The 12,033-nt window shown below is 47.0% G+C and overlaps 1 protein-coding gene across 1 annotated transcript in view; it reads left to right on the top strand.

The window, feature by feature from the left end:
- FBXO34 (F-box protein 34) overlaps window positions 1–12,033 on the top strand; it is a 25,923-nt gene that overhangs the window by 11,925 nt on the left and 1,965 nt on the right. Inside the window, exons 3-4 of the mRNA XM_009322913.1 lie at window positions 1,833–2,032; window positions 11,112–12,033. The exon at window positions 11,112–12,033 is cut by the window's right edge and continues 1,965 nt beyond it. Of these exons, the coding sequence (XP_009321188.1) occupies window positions 1,956–2,032; window positions 11,112–12,033 (999 nt within the window). The 5' untranslated portion in view covers window positions 1,833–1,955. The remainder of the gene's footprint in view (window positions 1–1,832; window positions 2,033–11,111) is intronic.

Raw genomic sequence — 12,033 nt, 5'->3', positions numbered from 1 at the left:
AAGCTTGGATAGAAGTCAGAATTTCAGTGCCTCTTACTGATGGTTCATGGGAACGTAATGATTTTGTGTTTAACTTTTGATTTTTCATAAAGCACTAGGCATATGCTTTTTTCGCTGAATTACTGTTTGTGAATATGTATTGTACAGCCCACAAAACATCAGAAATGGCTGATTTTTGTGCCTAGGTTTCACTCTTGCAGGTAGATCCTTGTTGTAGGCTCCGGGCAGTCTGATGAAAATGGCGTTTAACTACAAAGCTTCGATTTCTGCTGCTGTTAACCACGGCAGCCTAACTCCTTGTCTTTCTGAGTTCGTGGGGTGGAGGGCATACTCTCATCCTCCAGCTCTGCCAGCGCCATGCCTCCTCCGTCTTCTCCATCCAACGTGTGTGTTTGCCTTGTGTAGAGCTCAGCAAAGATTTCTTCATGAAGACCGGAATGTGTTTATATAATATTTTATATATTATTTTAGGCTCCTGCTTACTCAAGTGTAGGCAAATGATTAACCTCTCATTCACCATCGCCAGAGGAATCGTGAAATTGCTATAGCAGACATCAGGTCAGATGGATCGAAAGCGGTTTCTGTTTTCCCTGCCTGGAAAGTCATCCTTCATCGCTTTCTCGGCAAGTGTGGCTACCAAGTTAGAGCGGGTTTTCCAGGCCAGGAGTGTTTAGCGGCAGCCTTGAGTTGTAAACCGTATTTGTCAAGCACTGATTAACTTGAGCCGTGCATAGGTAGGTGCTCTTTTCCGTGGGAGTTTTTTCTCTGGCAGGCGTTGCGAAAGGGGTGACGCGAGAGGCTCCGTCCCTGCGAGAGCTCGGCTGCCAGCAAGGACGAACCTCCAGCGAGTGCCTCTGCCGGGCTGCACTGGGGAAATGCCGCTGTAGGAATAGGGCAGCGGTAGGAGCACTGGGCAAAGCTGCTGAAAAGGAGAGAACAACCTGCTGCACTAAATCCCCTGGGGCCACAGCTCTCGAGTTAGCATCTTCAAATGGCATTCCTTTATTAACGGCATCATTGTGCGTGGCCCTCTAGCGAGGAAGCAAATGATCTTTAAAACAATCTGCTGGCAACTCAGGCTTGAGTGTTTGAGTCTTTCCAGGGCTCTTTTGCTGTGTCGCCCTTTCCTTCTATGTCCCAACTCGAAGGTGGTTGTTCTTTCACCATCGAAGTACGTTAAAGCGCTGGTAATAGTGTCTACTCCAAGGACAAGGCGTAGAAGGCAGCAACCTAGTGCGAAGGGGAGATACTGCAGAACAGTTTTGTTTTGGTGAAATCTGCTGTCTTATCTGTGTGTGATGCAAAGACGGGGCAGTTTTCACAAGGCTTGGAGGCTGCATGGTGGCATGGTTTTTGTCCTTTTGTGAAATCCGCCACGTTGTTTTGATTAGAACGCTAACGTAACTCCTGGCAGCGTCAAATCTTGCTGCTAGCAGCGATTTCCCTTCAAAGCTTGATGCGGTGCTAACAAGCAGAAAGATCTTGTGCGTCCTGTTTGCGTGGAGCTCAGAAGGCAGCATGTTCCATGGGAGGTGCCAAGGTAGCGCTGCAGTCGTATATAAGGTGAAAGTGTTGCATGTGCAGACAGGCTGTTGGGGGGGGACACACGTGTTAATTGGTATTTTAATGGTGTTCAGAAACTCCAGCTGCAATAATGGCATGATGTTAAGTTCTTTTATATTTATATATATAATTTCATATATATATATGCATATATGTGTGCGAATATATATTTTTCTCTCTCTCAGGAAAGAGTCCTTGTCCTGATCATCTGTGCTTCAATCGCTGCTGTACTCAAACATGATCTTCTTATGTACCTCTTGTTTGTTCAGTTTCTAGGTGGGAGAGACACGGTGAAGCTCTGTGTGGGGCAAGGAAAGCTGATGGGGGAGCCTTGCGCGTAACCCAGGATGGACTGGCTGTGACGGCGTGCCTTAGCTGGAGAGGTAGTTACGATGAAGAGTTCCTGCAGAGCTGGCCTCCACAGGGAACCGCTGAATTCCACATCCTCCACCTTCCATCAAGTCAAACGGTATGAACAGACCGGCTGGTCTGCCTGTAGTGTTCAGTATTTAGCACCGATGTAGCCTTCTCCTTACTTTCCTGTTGTCTTGTGTCACTCAAATGGTTGGTCTAAATTCTTACTTTCGGATAGTGTTTAAGTGAAATGTTGTAATGGCTTAAAGGCAGAAATGTTCTTTGACATTTTTATTTGATAATGACAACTACAGATTCACTACAGCTGGTATTGTACATGGAGAAATCTTTGGGTTTTTTGCAACAGCTGTAAATTAATTTGGGAACACGGCTTTGAAGTAAAAATTGGAGAATGGCTTGTCATAGTAGGCTTTAAAACATGCAGTCAGTTTAAAGCAAGTGGAAATACTGGCTATCGTCGTGGTTTGTCTTACTATGGAGTAAGTAATTAGATTAGTTTAAGCTCAGATTTTTGTATTGCTCACTCTCCTGTGTCTCTTAATAAGAAGTCATGCACGATTTATTTCAAACACTTGTGCTTATGTGACAATTAAGTGAACGCCTCTCACTGTGTCTCGTTATGGGAACACCATACAGAACAACTTGTCCTTATGCAAATGCAAGAACATGCCAGTTTGTTTGAGTTCAAGCTACTTGAAAATATATGTATCTTTTTTTTTTCTTTTCTCTTTCTGAAACCAAGACTCTTAAACTTCCTCAATCCGGAGGAAGAGAGCCAGCTTTCTGGTTTCCAAAAGCTGTGTGGGTTTAAAGCAAACTTTAACCTTTGTTCTTTGTGGTTGTGTAGACAGCATAGACTCGCTATGTTAGTCTCATGGTAATTTAGCACTGGAAAAGGCTTCCTGGGTCACCCGGCTCCTTGCTTTCCCAAGCAGTATCTCATAATCCTTTTTGTAAACTTAGTCCAGCCTAAAAACAATTACATCTTTTCTTCTCTCCTCCTGTAGATTAAGCCATTACTGAAGATGACAGATCTAGCTGTGCAATTAGGAACCTTCTTTGGATTCCCAGACTGAACATTCATGCCAGCTTGTATACTTGTTCGAGCTTGTGTTCCTTTTTTTTCTCTTTTGCATAAGGACCGCTTCTTATTTTCAGTAGTTTACCTCCTTTGCTGTATTCTGTAAAATGTGGTTGTATACCCTCACCTGTGGTTTTGCTGTGCTAAGTGACCCCAGTTGTTATCTAGTAGCTTCTTGAATAACAACTGTCGTCGTCGTTCTCGGCGTGGATGAATCTCCTCCGAGTCATGGCAAAAAGTGTATGCTGCACTCCAGAGCAGGTCTGGCAGGAGGGCTTTTCACTGCTGCCTCGAATGTATCACAGAACCACCTCCGCTTACCTCTGTTCCATGGATGTGTCTGTGGTGGCCAGTGCACCTTTCTTAGTTGCCTCCAGAACTTCTTGGTGTTCAGCTAGCCGGTGCCTCACCCATCTGTATTTCAAAACTCTCCTCAATTTCTGTTACTCGGTGCTTTGTGCCTCTGCTGTTTTGGAAATGCCTTCGTTTCTGTGGGTGCACCTGTAGTATTTGTGCTGAGGTCATTCCTAACAGAATCAGATGTTCCCAAGGCTGATTCCCGAGGCATGTCTTTTGTTTCCAGGCTGGTGTTTTCGTATTCAGCATCACCTGGGGCTGTCTGCTGCTAAGCCAGCTCCTTTTCCGTTTTCCCATTCCTCTGCCAATCTGTCTTAACCGGTAAATCTCCTCGTGACTGCTGAAGTCCGCGTGAGTAAGATGTAGTACATTTGTCTAAACAGATCACTTTTTTGAGGACCTTCAGGTTAGTCTGGCATATTGAACTATTCCCTCTTCCCCCTTTGTGTCGCCTTAATCCTCTTTGCTTGCAAAGCACCTTTATATTGAAGTCAGACTACCAGGGCTGGGGAGGCTGCGATCTCCCTTCCTTCTCTTTCTCCCCTGCAGTGCCACCTCCAACGTGCCACGTGTTTTATTAACTCGTATTGTTGCCTTTCAGAAGGTTTATAAATCCTGCTTCTTGGTCTGCAGTTCATGAGCCTATCTATTTTGGATTCTAAAACTGAGATGAGCCAATCCTCGCAATTTTCATGAAGCTTTCTAACTCTCCCCCTGCCAATGTTCTTGTTCAAACTAACCCCTGGGCTTTTGCCCTCATGATCACCCTTACCACCCCTCTTTAAACATGATGCAAAGTCAAATTTGGTATTTTGTGCTGTACCTAGAGTACTCTTAATCTCTGCCCTGGCCTTGCTTGCAGCCCTGTTTCTCTCCCTGTCCTTTCTCACAAACTGAAGAACCTTTTACTATTTCTTTGTTTTAAAATATCTTTGCAGTGACTTAACACTGCACCAGTTCTCACGTTTATTCCTAGACTTTTTGATCTCTAAGATACAAGTTTCCAAGTGGTGTGACCTGGTGACTTGAAACCTGTGTCTGCTTCTTGTATCCTTCCCGAAGAAGGAACGTCTTCGGTTGGAGTTTCTTCTGTTCTTGTTTGAGATGTGTTCTTAATAACGAAAACACCTTTTGACTTCTGGAGAATGCCTGCTGGGTTGTGCTGTCTGCACTGAAATCCTCTGCACCGCAGTGCAGCCGACTTCGTGAACCAGTTCCTTTCGGTCTCGAGTTTCAAAAGAACAACCTGATGACTTGCCTTCAGATCTACTTTTGCTTATTCTTTCTTTTGAACCCGGAGTCTCTCAACGATAGTGTGGTCCAAGGTTAATTTCTACAACCTTTCATGTGTTCTCGTTATGTACGCAGAAAAATGAAGACTAAAGAGCATCGCTTTGTTGGTTCGTTAACTGTTTGAAGGAATTTGTTGCGCCATGGTATTAAGAAAGGTCTCAGTCCTCTTGCAGTTAATAAATTAGAAAACAAATGTTAAATCAAGAAAGATAACGTTTCCTTCTGGAAATGTTTTATCATTTATCTGTGCTGCTCTGGGCAGCTTTCAGCAGAAGCCCTATGAAACCACCACTTTTTTTTCTTACTGTCCTTCAGCGATTTCTTCTCATCTTAGCCTGTTCCACCACAGGCATGTGTGCTATCCCATCATCTTTGAGCTACGTGTTTCTGGAGCTTATAACCTTGAGTACCAAATCTTTCGGTTTATTTTATTCCGTTCTGCTTTATGTCATCCCCGTGTCATCTATAGTACGGTTGGGAAGCAGGGAGCATGGGTTTGAGCTTCCTCAGGCTCAACAAAGAATTGCTTCTACGTCACTCGCTTCACGGTAAGTGCTTTAATACAAAAGACTGGCAAAGCAATGGCACTTCTTCCTGTGTAAAATTCAGAAAGTAGCAGCTGAGGCTACTGTGCTTTATGCTGAAGGGCATATATGTGTGTGTGTGTTTACTTTACAACGTGTTCAAAACTTACTAACGGGTGGGAGCCCTCAGACTGGAGTAGGCTGTGCGTGTTGGGCTTGGGCGTGCAATCTGTCACCTGAAAACCTCTGCTTGGTGAAGATGACGGATTTTATGGTTGCTCCTGTGTGTCGTCTCCCCCAGAGTCGGGTTATTTGAACACCTGACGTGGGCGAACAAGCGGTGGGGGATCCAAGGTTAAGAGTTAGGCGCCTACTTTGCATTCAGCTCCTCAGGTCTTTTGGGCCAGCTCTGCCCCACGTGTTCGGCTTGCTCCCGCTTCCCCCCGGGCTGGCCGCTCAAGCGGAGAGCGCTGCTTCAGCAGTCAGATACCTTCTGTTTACCTTCAAAGCTCGCGATAATCCTCGCTTGCTCGCCGATTGATGCAAGAGGCAGTTTCGCAGGCGTTGGGAGGTGGGTCAGGAGCGGTTGCTTTCATACGAAGTTACTGCTGCGAGGGAGTGGGTTTTCTAGAAATCGAATGCCTCCGCAGCTGCTGAAGTCGAACCCGCCCCTGGTCTGGAGCAGGGTGCTTCCCAACCCGCCTTTCTCCGAGCTTGGACACTTGCCACGTGCCAGAACAAGCTCCAGTGAGTAGCAGAGCGTCTTCCATCCCGGCTGCTCGGCTGGGACTTTCCCGCCCCGGCAGAATCCGTGGAATGCCTTTGAAGCAGCTCTCCGTCTGCTTTGCCTTGCCCCGGCAGTGCAAAGGGGATGGAAATGGTACTGGAGATTGAGCCCAAAGGACCCACCAAGCCCTTCCAGAAATAACAAGTGGTTGACCATAGTTTAACTTGCGTTCAGTACTCAGTCCTTCATAATTGTCAGTGTCCTTTACAGAGGAGCTAAGCTCTACAGACAGAGAAACGGGATGCCAGGGAAGAGAAATGCCTCGCCAGAGGTTAGGCTTGCTGTGGGTTTTTATTGTTGTTGGGTTTTTTCTTTTTTTTCCTCTTTTTTTTTTTTGTGTGTGTGGCTTTTGCCTTGTGTTAGTATGTCCTGAGGGTTTTTTCAGAGTTGTAGTTGGCACTGCATGCGCAGTCAGCAACGCTAGGAACTTCTGTCGACTGGAGTTAGTGTTTACAAAAAGAAATCCACAGGAAACTTTGGGGGTTTGATTGAAATTTTCACCTTAATAAAACCTTCCGGTGCTTTGCCCAGAAAACTTGCAGCGTGAATATGCTGTTTGAGCAGATTACACTTTGTTGTTGTTGTTCTTGCTGGCCAGAGGAAATCTTTTGGCTTCACAGGGCATCGTGAGAGTCCCTGACCCAGGTGCAGCGAGGGGCATCTGGGCTCTCTGAGGACCTTAGAAAGGAGTTGTGAAAATTGAGCCTTTTCTACCAGTTTTTCCTCCCAACTCTGGAGCTTCCACTAAAGCAGATTTTTTTTTTAGGCTGCTGTGATTTAGAAGATACATAAATACAAAAGGATGCGGAAAGATTCTGGCCACCTTGGCATGGTAGCTTATGGGCCTTCCCTTCAGTAGGGAGAGGAAGGGCGCATGCGTGTCTGCGCATGTATAAAGGCATATATTTCTATATCAATCCTGTGTAGTAACTAACTTGATAAAACTGTAGTGGAAACAAGCTGTAGTTACGACTTGTAAAAACAGCAGTGCCATTCCAGAAGCGTAAGTATCCTGTTTTTCAGACACGGCTGATTAGAAATAGAAAAACTGGCCCTTTGATTTCATCAGCTTAAGGATGGAATAACAGTATAAAGGCAGCACTGCGAGTTGTTTCAGTGCTGATCATTCCTGGCAGAATTCTCTCTTATCAGCAATTCAAAACTGCACGTTTGGGACTGAAAACCTTTTATGCTTGCTCCGTGAACTTCTGAAGAGTCATTGCCTCTAAAGATAAAATTAGAAAGCTTGATAACTTAAAGGGTGGAGGAAAGCAAACAGAATTATTCTGGAATGAAGTATCATAGGGAATTGTCAGTGACTTTATCTTTTAACAACTATTTTTGGTGTTTTTAAATATTTAAAAACTTACCTGCAGCTGCCACAATGCTCTGCTTGCCAGCACTGAAATGTTGCAGAAATAAGGTAGTCTGTGGGTGGGGACTGGGCTCTGGTTCATCTTCAAAGCAATTTCTGCTGGGAAGCCTTGCTCTAATTCTAGGAGCTAGAAATGAAATGTGCTGCTGATGTGTGGGGAAGAAGCGATGTTTGCCTAAAAGTTTGTTGTTCTTAGTGTTCCCAGCAAAGCCTGCGTGGGGGGTGGGGGCTTGTTTTTTCCAAGTGACGCTTTCGGGTAAGGTCCATTACTAACATCCCTTGTAAAATGGAAGCTCTCTTCCCTGCTGCCCGAAAACTGGGAGGCAGGTGGCACTGCGATTCAGCTGGTCAGGTGGAGTGAGCAGTGCTCCTTATAGCTGTCTGAAGTTATTAAATGAAGGTTTTCTTTAAACCTGGATCCGTTAAAACAGTGCAATGACCTGAATGCTGAATTCAAATGAGGCAATTATTCTGGCAGTAAAACTTCTGACTAAGGCATAATTTTGTTATGTAAATTATAACTTTTCAACCTTAAATGGTATTGTTGGCTGAGCCAGAGACTAACTGAAACACAGGAGGAAATAAAACCTTAAACGAGAAATCTGTAATAGGTGAGGCATAACTCTACCCTTTGTCTTTCTCCATAGACCAGAAATAGCTGGGAGCAGCTGAACCAACTTTGCTGGCTAAACACGTCGTCTAAGCACGTTGGGGTAACCAGTTTGGTCCTGTTTTCATTCGTGTAATACCTGGTCTCCCCTTCGTTTGCAGCTTCTCTTAATGAAGGGTGTTGAACCGATTGTCCTGCTGGATTCCTGAAAACTGCTTGAAGAAAGCCTTCTAAAAACACGTTCGGCTCATCTTTCAAACACCCTGGCATAAAAACTCCTGAATGAAATTTGATCTGCTGCTCCTAGCCGCACGTTGAAATCTCATGAAAGTCGTGTATCTAATTGTATTCACCTCTTCTCCCCAGGGTACGGTGGCGGGCAGCCATCGGAGCTTTTCTCTCTCCAGTCTGAAAAGCACTGCTCCAAAATGCCCGTCTGGATGGGGAAGGGAGGGCTGCAGGCACCGTTCTCCGCAGCAGCTTGCTGCAGTGGTTCACCTGCTGCTTTTCTGGGCTGGGCTCTGGCCCGAGCGCGTTGGTGGCCTGACCCTGCTTTGGCTATACAGTGCCACCAAGATGAGGCAGACCCTATGGAAAATGAGGCCGAAGCAAACTACAGCAGCCGTGATTTCCCATTCGCTTTTATTCATCTGTTTCAGCACCCTGAAGTTCTATTTTTATCAGATTACTTTAGTTTTTAGCATCCAACTGAGAAGGCAAACAAAACAGCTCGGTTGCATTTTGCAGAGGAGACTAAATTGGGAGGTGACCCAATTCCAACAAGAGCTGGAATTTGCACGTAGAGGCATGGGGAGAGAATTAACCCAGGGACTAGGCAGGCGTATATACAGTAATGGGAGCTCTCTTAGCCCCACAGTCCGTAGGTGAAGTGCAGATGGTTTTGGCTCTGTCTGGTCGCAAGAGAGAGGTGATGATCTTCCTATAAAATCAGGAGGGGAGAGAACGTGACAGCATCCTTTGCAGTGTCTGCCTCCTGGCCTTCAAAGCACTGCACAGGACCGAAGGGGTCCCCTGGGTTTTATGCACACTCGTAGAAAGGTGAACCAAGCCCTTCCTCTTGATGTACCTCCCCAAAACCTCTCTGCCCGCACTTGTCACCCATCCCCTTGCTGCTCACCACTAGGGCCAGAAGGAGGAACCAAAATCTCAAGGGAGAGCGACGGTTAAGCAGTGCGGCTGCTAATGATGCAGGAGGTTTCCTCTGCCTTGGACAGGCACAGGTGGTTACATGATAACACAGTTATCATAGAATCACAGAATCATTAAGGTTGGAAGAGACCTCCAAGATCATCGAGTCCAACCGTCGACCCAACACCACCACGCCCACTAAACCATGTCCCTCAGCGCCTCATCTACACGTCTTTTAAATACTTCCAGGGATGGGGACTCAACCGCTTCCCTGGGCAGCCTGTTCCAATGTTTAACCACTCTTTCAGTAAAGACATTTTTCCTCATGTCCAAAGTTGCCCTCGTGTTGTGTTAGCAGGGCAAAGTGGAGCATCTTGCTTCCAAAGCCTCCCCTCGGCTGACTCTGGTGCTCGCTGGCTCAGCTCTCCGTTCTGCCGTCGGTTACCCTGGAGGGTCTACAGCCCTGGCTAACCCGTGGGGCAGGGCTGCCTGGAAGGTCACCAAGCTGCGCTCCAGGTTGCTCGTACGGCAGGTCCGTGTGCGTTCTTGGTCAGCATCTGCTGTTAGGACTTCCCTCTTAGAGCCATCCCGTGCGCTCTGGGCGGGTCTGCTCAAGGGGTGGGTGAGCCAGGTGCCCCCCTCCTCGTGTGCCGACCCCACGGGTACCCTGCGTAGCATCCGCGAGGGCGTCTCGAGGTAGGTGTGTGTCCTGACGGCGCTGCGGCAGGGCAGGGGAGAGCACAGCTGGACTCTGGCTGCACTTGCCCGATAAAAACCTATCGCCTGCCTTAACTGCAGGTGTTACAAATATAACTTTGTCCGACTCGATAGATTTTTTGGCTTGAGGTTTTTAATTAAAAGCTGTTTTTAGGCTAGAAACGCAATACTAAAGCAACTCTTTTGGTGGTGGCTGTCAGCGTCTGAATGTGTCCGTATCAGCTCATGATAAATGTGGCATTGAACCTGCTGTTCTTAAACTAGCAAGCACGGATTATTCCCGTTTCAAAAAAGAGGCCTTTTAATGTAACAATTCAAAGATTACCATGGAAACACAATCTATAGTTAGTTCTGTAATATGCTTATGGGATACTCCTGGGAGAAGAGCCTGAAAGTCTCCTGATAATTGCATCCTATGTGGCAGTGCCCTGGGCTTTTGCGTGTTTTGAGCTTTGAATTGAAGATTCCTGCAAGGGTGTAACGGAGAGGGAGGAGTCGAGTGCCTGGGACTGTCACAGGAGTGGTGCTCCTCCTGTAATGCCAGCAGCATCCAAGCGTCTCCCTTCACAGCTCTTAAGTTCTTAACCATGAAAACGCGTCCTTGGAAGTGGTTCTCTTCGGCCGTACGTGATGCGCGTGTCACTTTTTGGGGGGGGGCCATCTGATGTATAGCATAAGGACCCTATGGGAGAGTACACCAAATTTGCCATTATTGATATACTAAAGGATGGGCTTCATTTTGGGTGGTATTAGAAGAGGAGATGTCTGCTGGGATCTCTGATGAATATCATTACATTTGCTAATTGCCCTTTTCAGCTTTTAACTGTACTTTATCCTCTGAAAAGAGCGCATATATATATATTTATATCTCTCTGGTAGCTAATGTCAAGATAAACCCTTTGACCCACGCGTACCTTACAACTGGATTAAGAAATGGACGGACGGAAGGATGGCTCTAACTCTAGAATGAACCTCTAGCTGTGTTTGCACAACGGATGTAACTTAAACGTTAGGATTTCTCCTTGCAACTCCCTGGAAACAGACTTCTCTAACGGGAAGATCTCTGCTATCCTTCAGATCATAATCCGATCGCTAGAAGTTCTCCAAGAGTGGATGTTGCAGCCTTGGTTGCTGCTTTTCCTTTCTCATGTGGTTCCTTTTGAGGTGTGGGCTGCTTGACGTAGAGTAGGAGGCATACCGGTGCCTGCTCTGGGCCACCTTCTCTAAGTCCAGGCAGGCTTATTTTGCAACTATAACTTCTTCCCTTTCTGTTTTTCTAGGGTTTCTGGTATGCACTTAAAGCCATATCTCAAGTTACAGAAGAAAGAGCGATCTCCAGAAATAAGCCAGGATTCCCTGAGAGGCCCACCTCTGAGCCATCAGAGGTCAGCACAAGAAGAAAAATACGCCAACAACTGCACCAAACTGAGCGTTTTCCCAAAACCCTCCCTCGTCACTCCATCTCGAAAGCTTCTGGGGATTATTTATCCAAATACTATGTGCAATATGAATGGGAAAGGTCCGGCGGATGGTCCGAGTGCGAGGGAAAAGAAGAACGCCCTGCCCGCAACGATCCACCAGGGAGAAGAAGGGGAAGGGCCTCTGGATGTCTGGGCTGTAGTGAAACCTGGCAATACAAAGGAGAAGATCGCGTTCTTTGCAGCCCAGCAGTGCAGCAGCAGCAACCGGCTAGGCTCTATGAAAATTAAAAGCACGTGGGATATCGACGGAAGAACAGCTAAACGCAGGAAAAAATCAGTAGATCTTAAAAAAGCCAAAATTCAACTGGAAAGAATGAGGGAGGCGAACGCCAGGTGCTCCCAGCCGGAGCCTTTTGCCTGCGGCATCGAGCACTGTTCGGTGCATTACGTGAACGACAACGGTGAGGGTGTGTTCCCGGGCCGGTCCCTCTCGGTGATAGAGATGGTAGCCTTTCTGGAGCAGCGAGCAAGCGCTTTACTGGTAGACTGTGCTAAAACCTGCACGCCTGCTCCTACTACGAGGCTGAGCGCTCAGCCTAAAGGCGCGCTTCCCAGCTCAGACCCTTTCTCCGCCGCCGGGGCGTGCGAGGTGCATGCGGAGAGGGGACCTTGCGGCAGCGGCGAGCAGCAGCAGAGCGAGCCCGTGCGGGTGCTGGACATGGTGGCCAAGCTGGAGTCGGAGTGCCTGAGGCGCCAGAGCGAGCGGGAGCCCGGGAGACTC

The sequence above is a fragment of the Pygoscelis adeliae genome, unplaced genomic scaffold (genome assembly GCF_000699105.1).
Source record: "Pygoscelis adeliae isolate BGI_AS28 unplaced genomic scaffold, ASM69910v1 Scaffold314, whole genome shotgun sequence".
Classification (NCBI taxonomy): Eukaryota; Metazoa; Chordata; class Aves; order Sphenisciformes; family Spheniscidae; genus Pygoscelis; species Pygoscelis adeliae.
The sequence above is the reverse complement of the archived record's forward strand: the minus strand, read 5'-3'. Positions and strand labels throughout refer to the sequence as shown.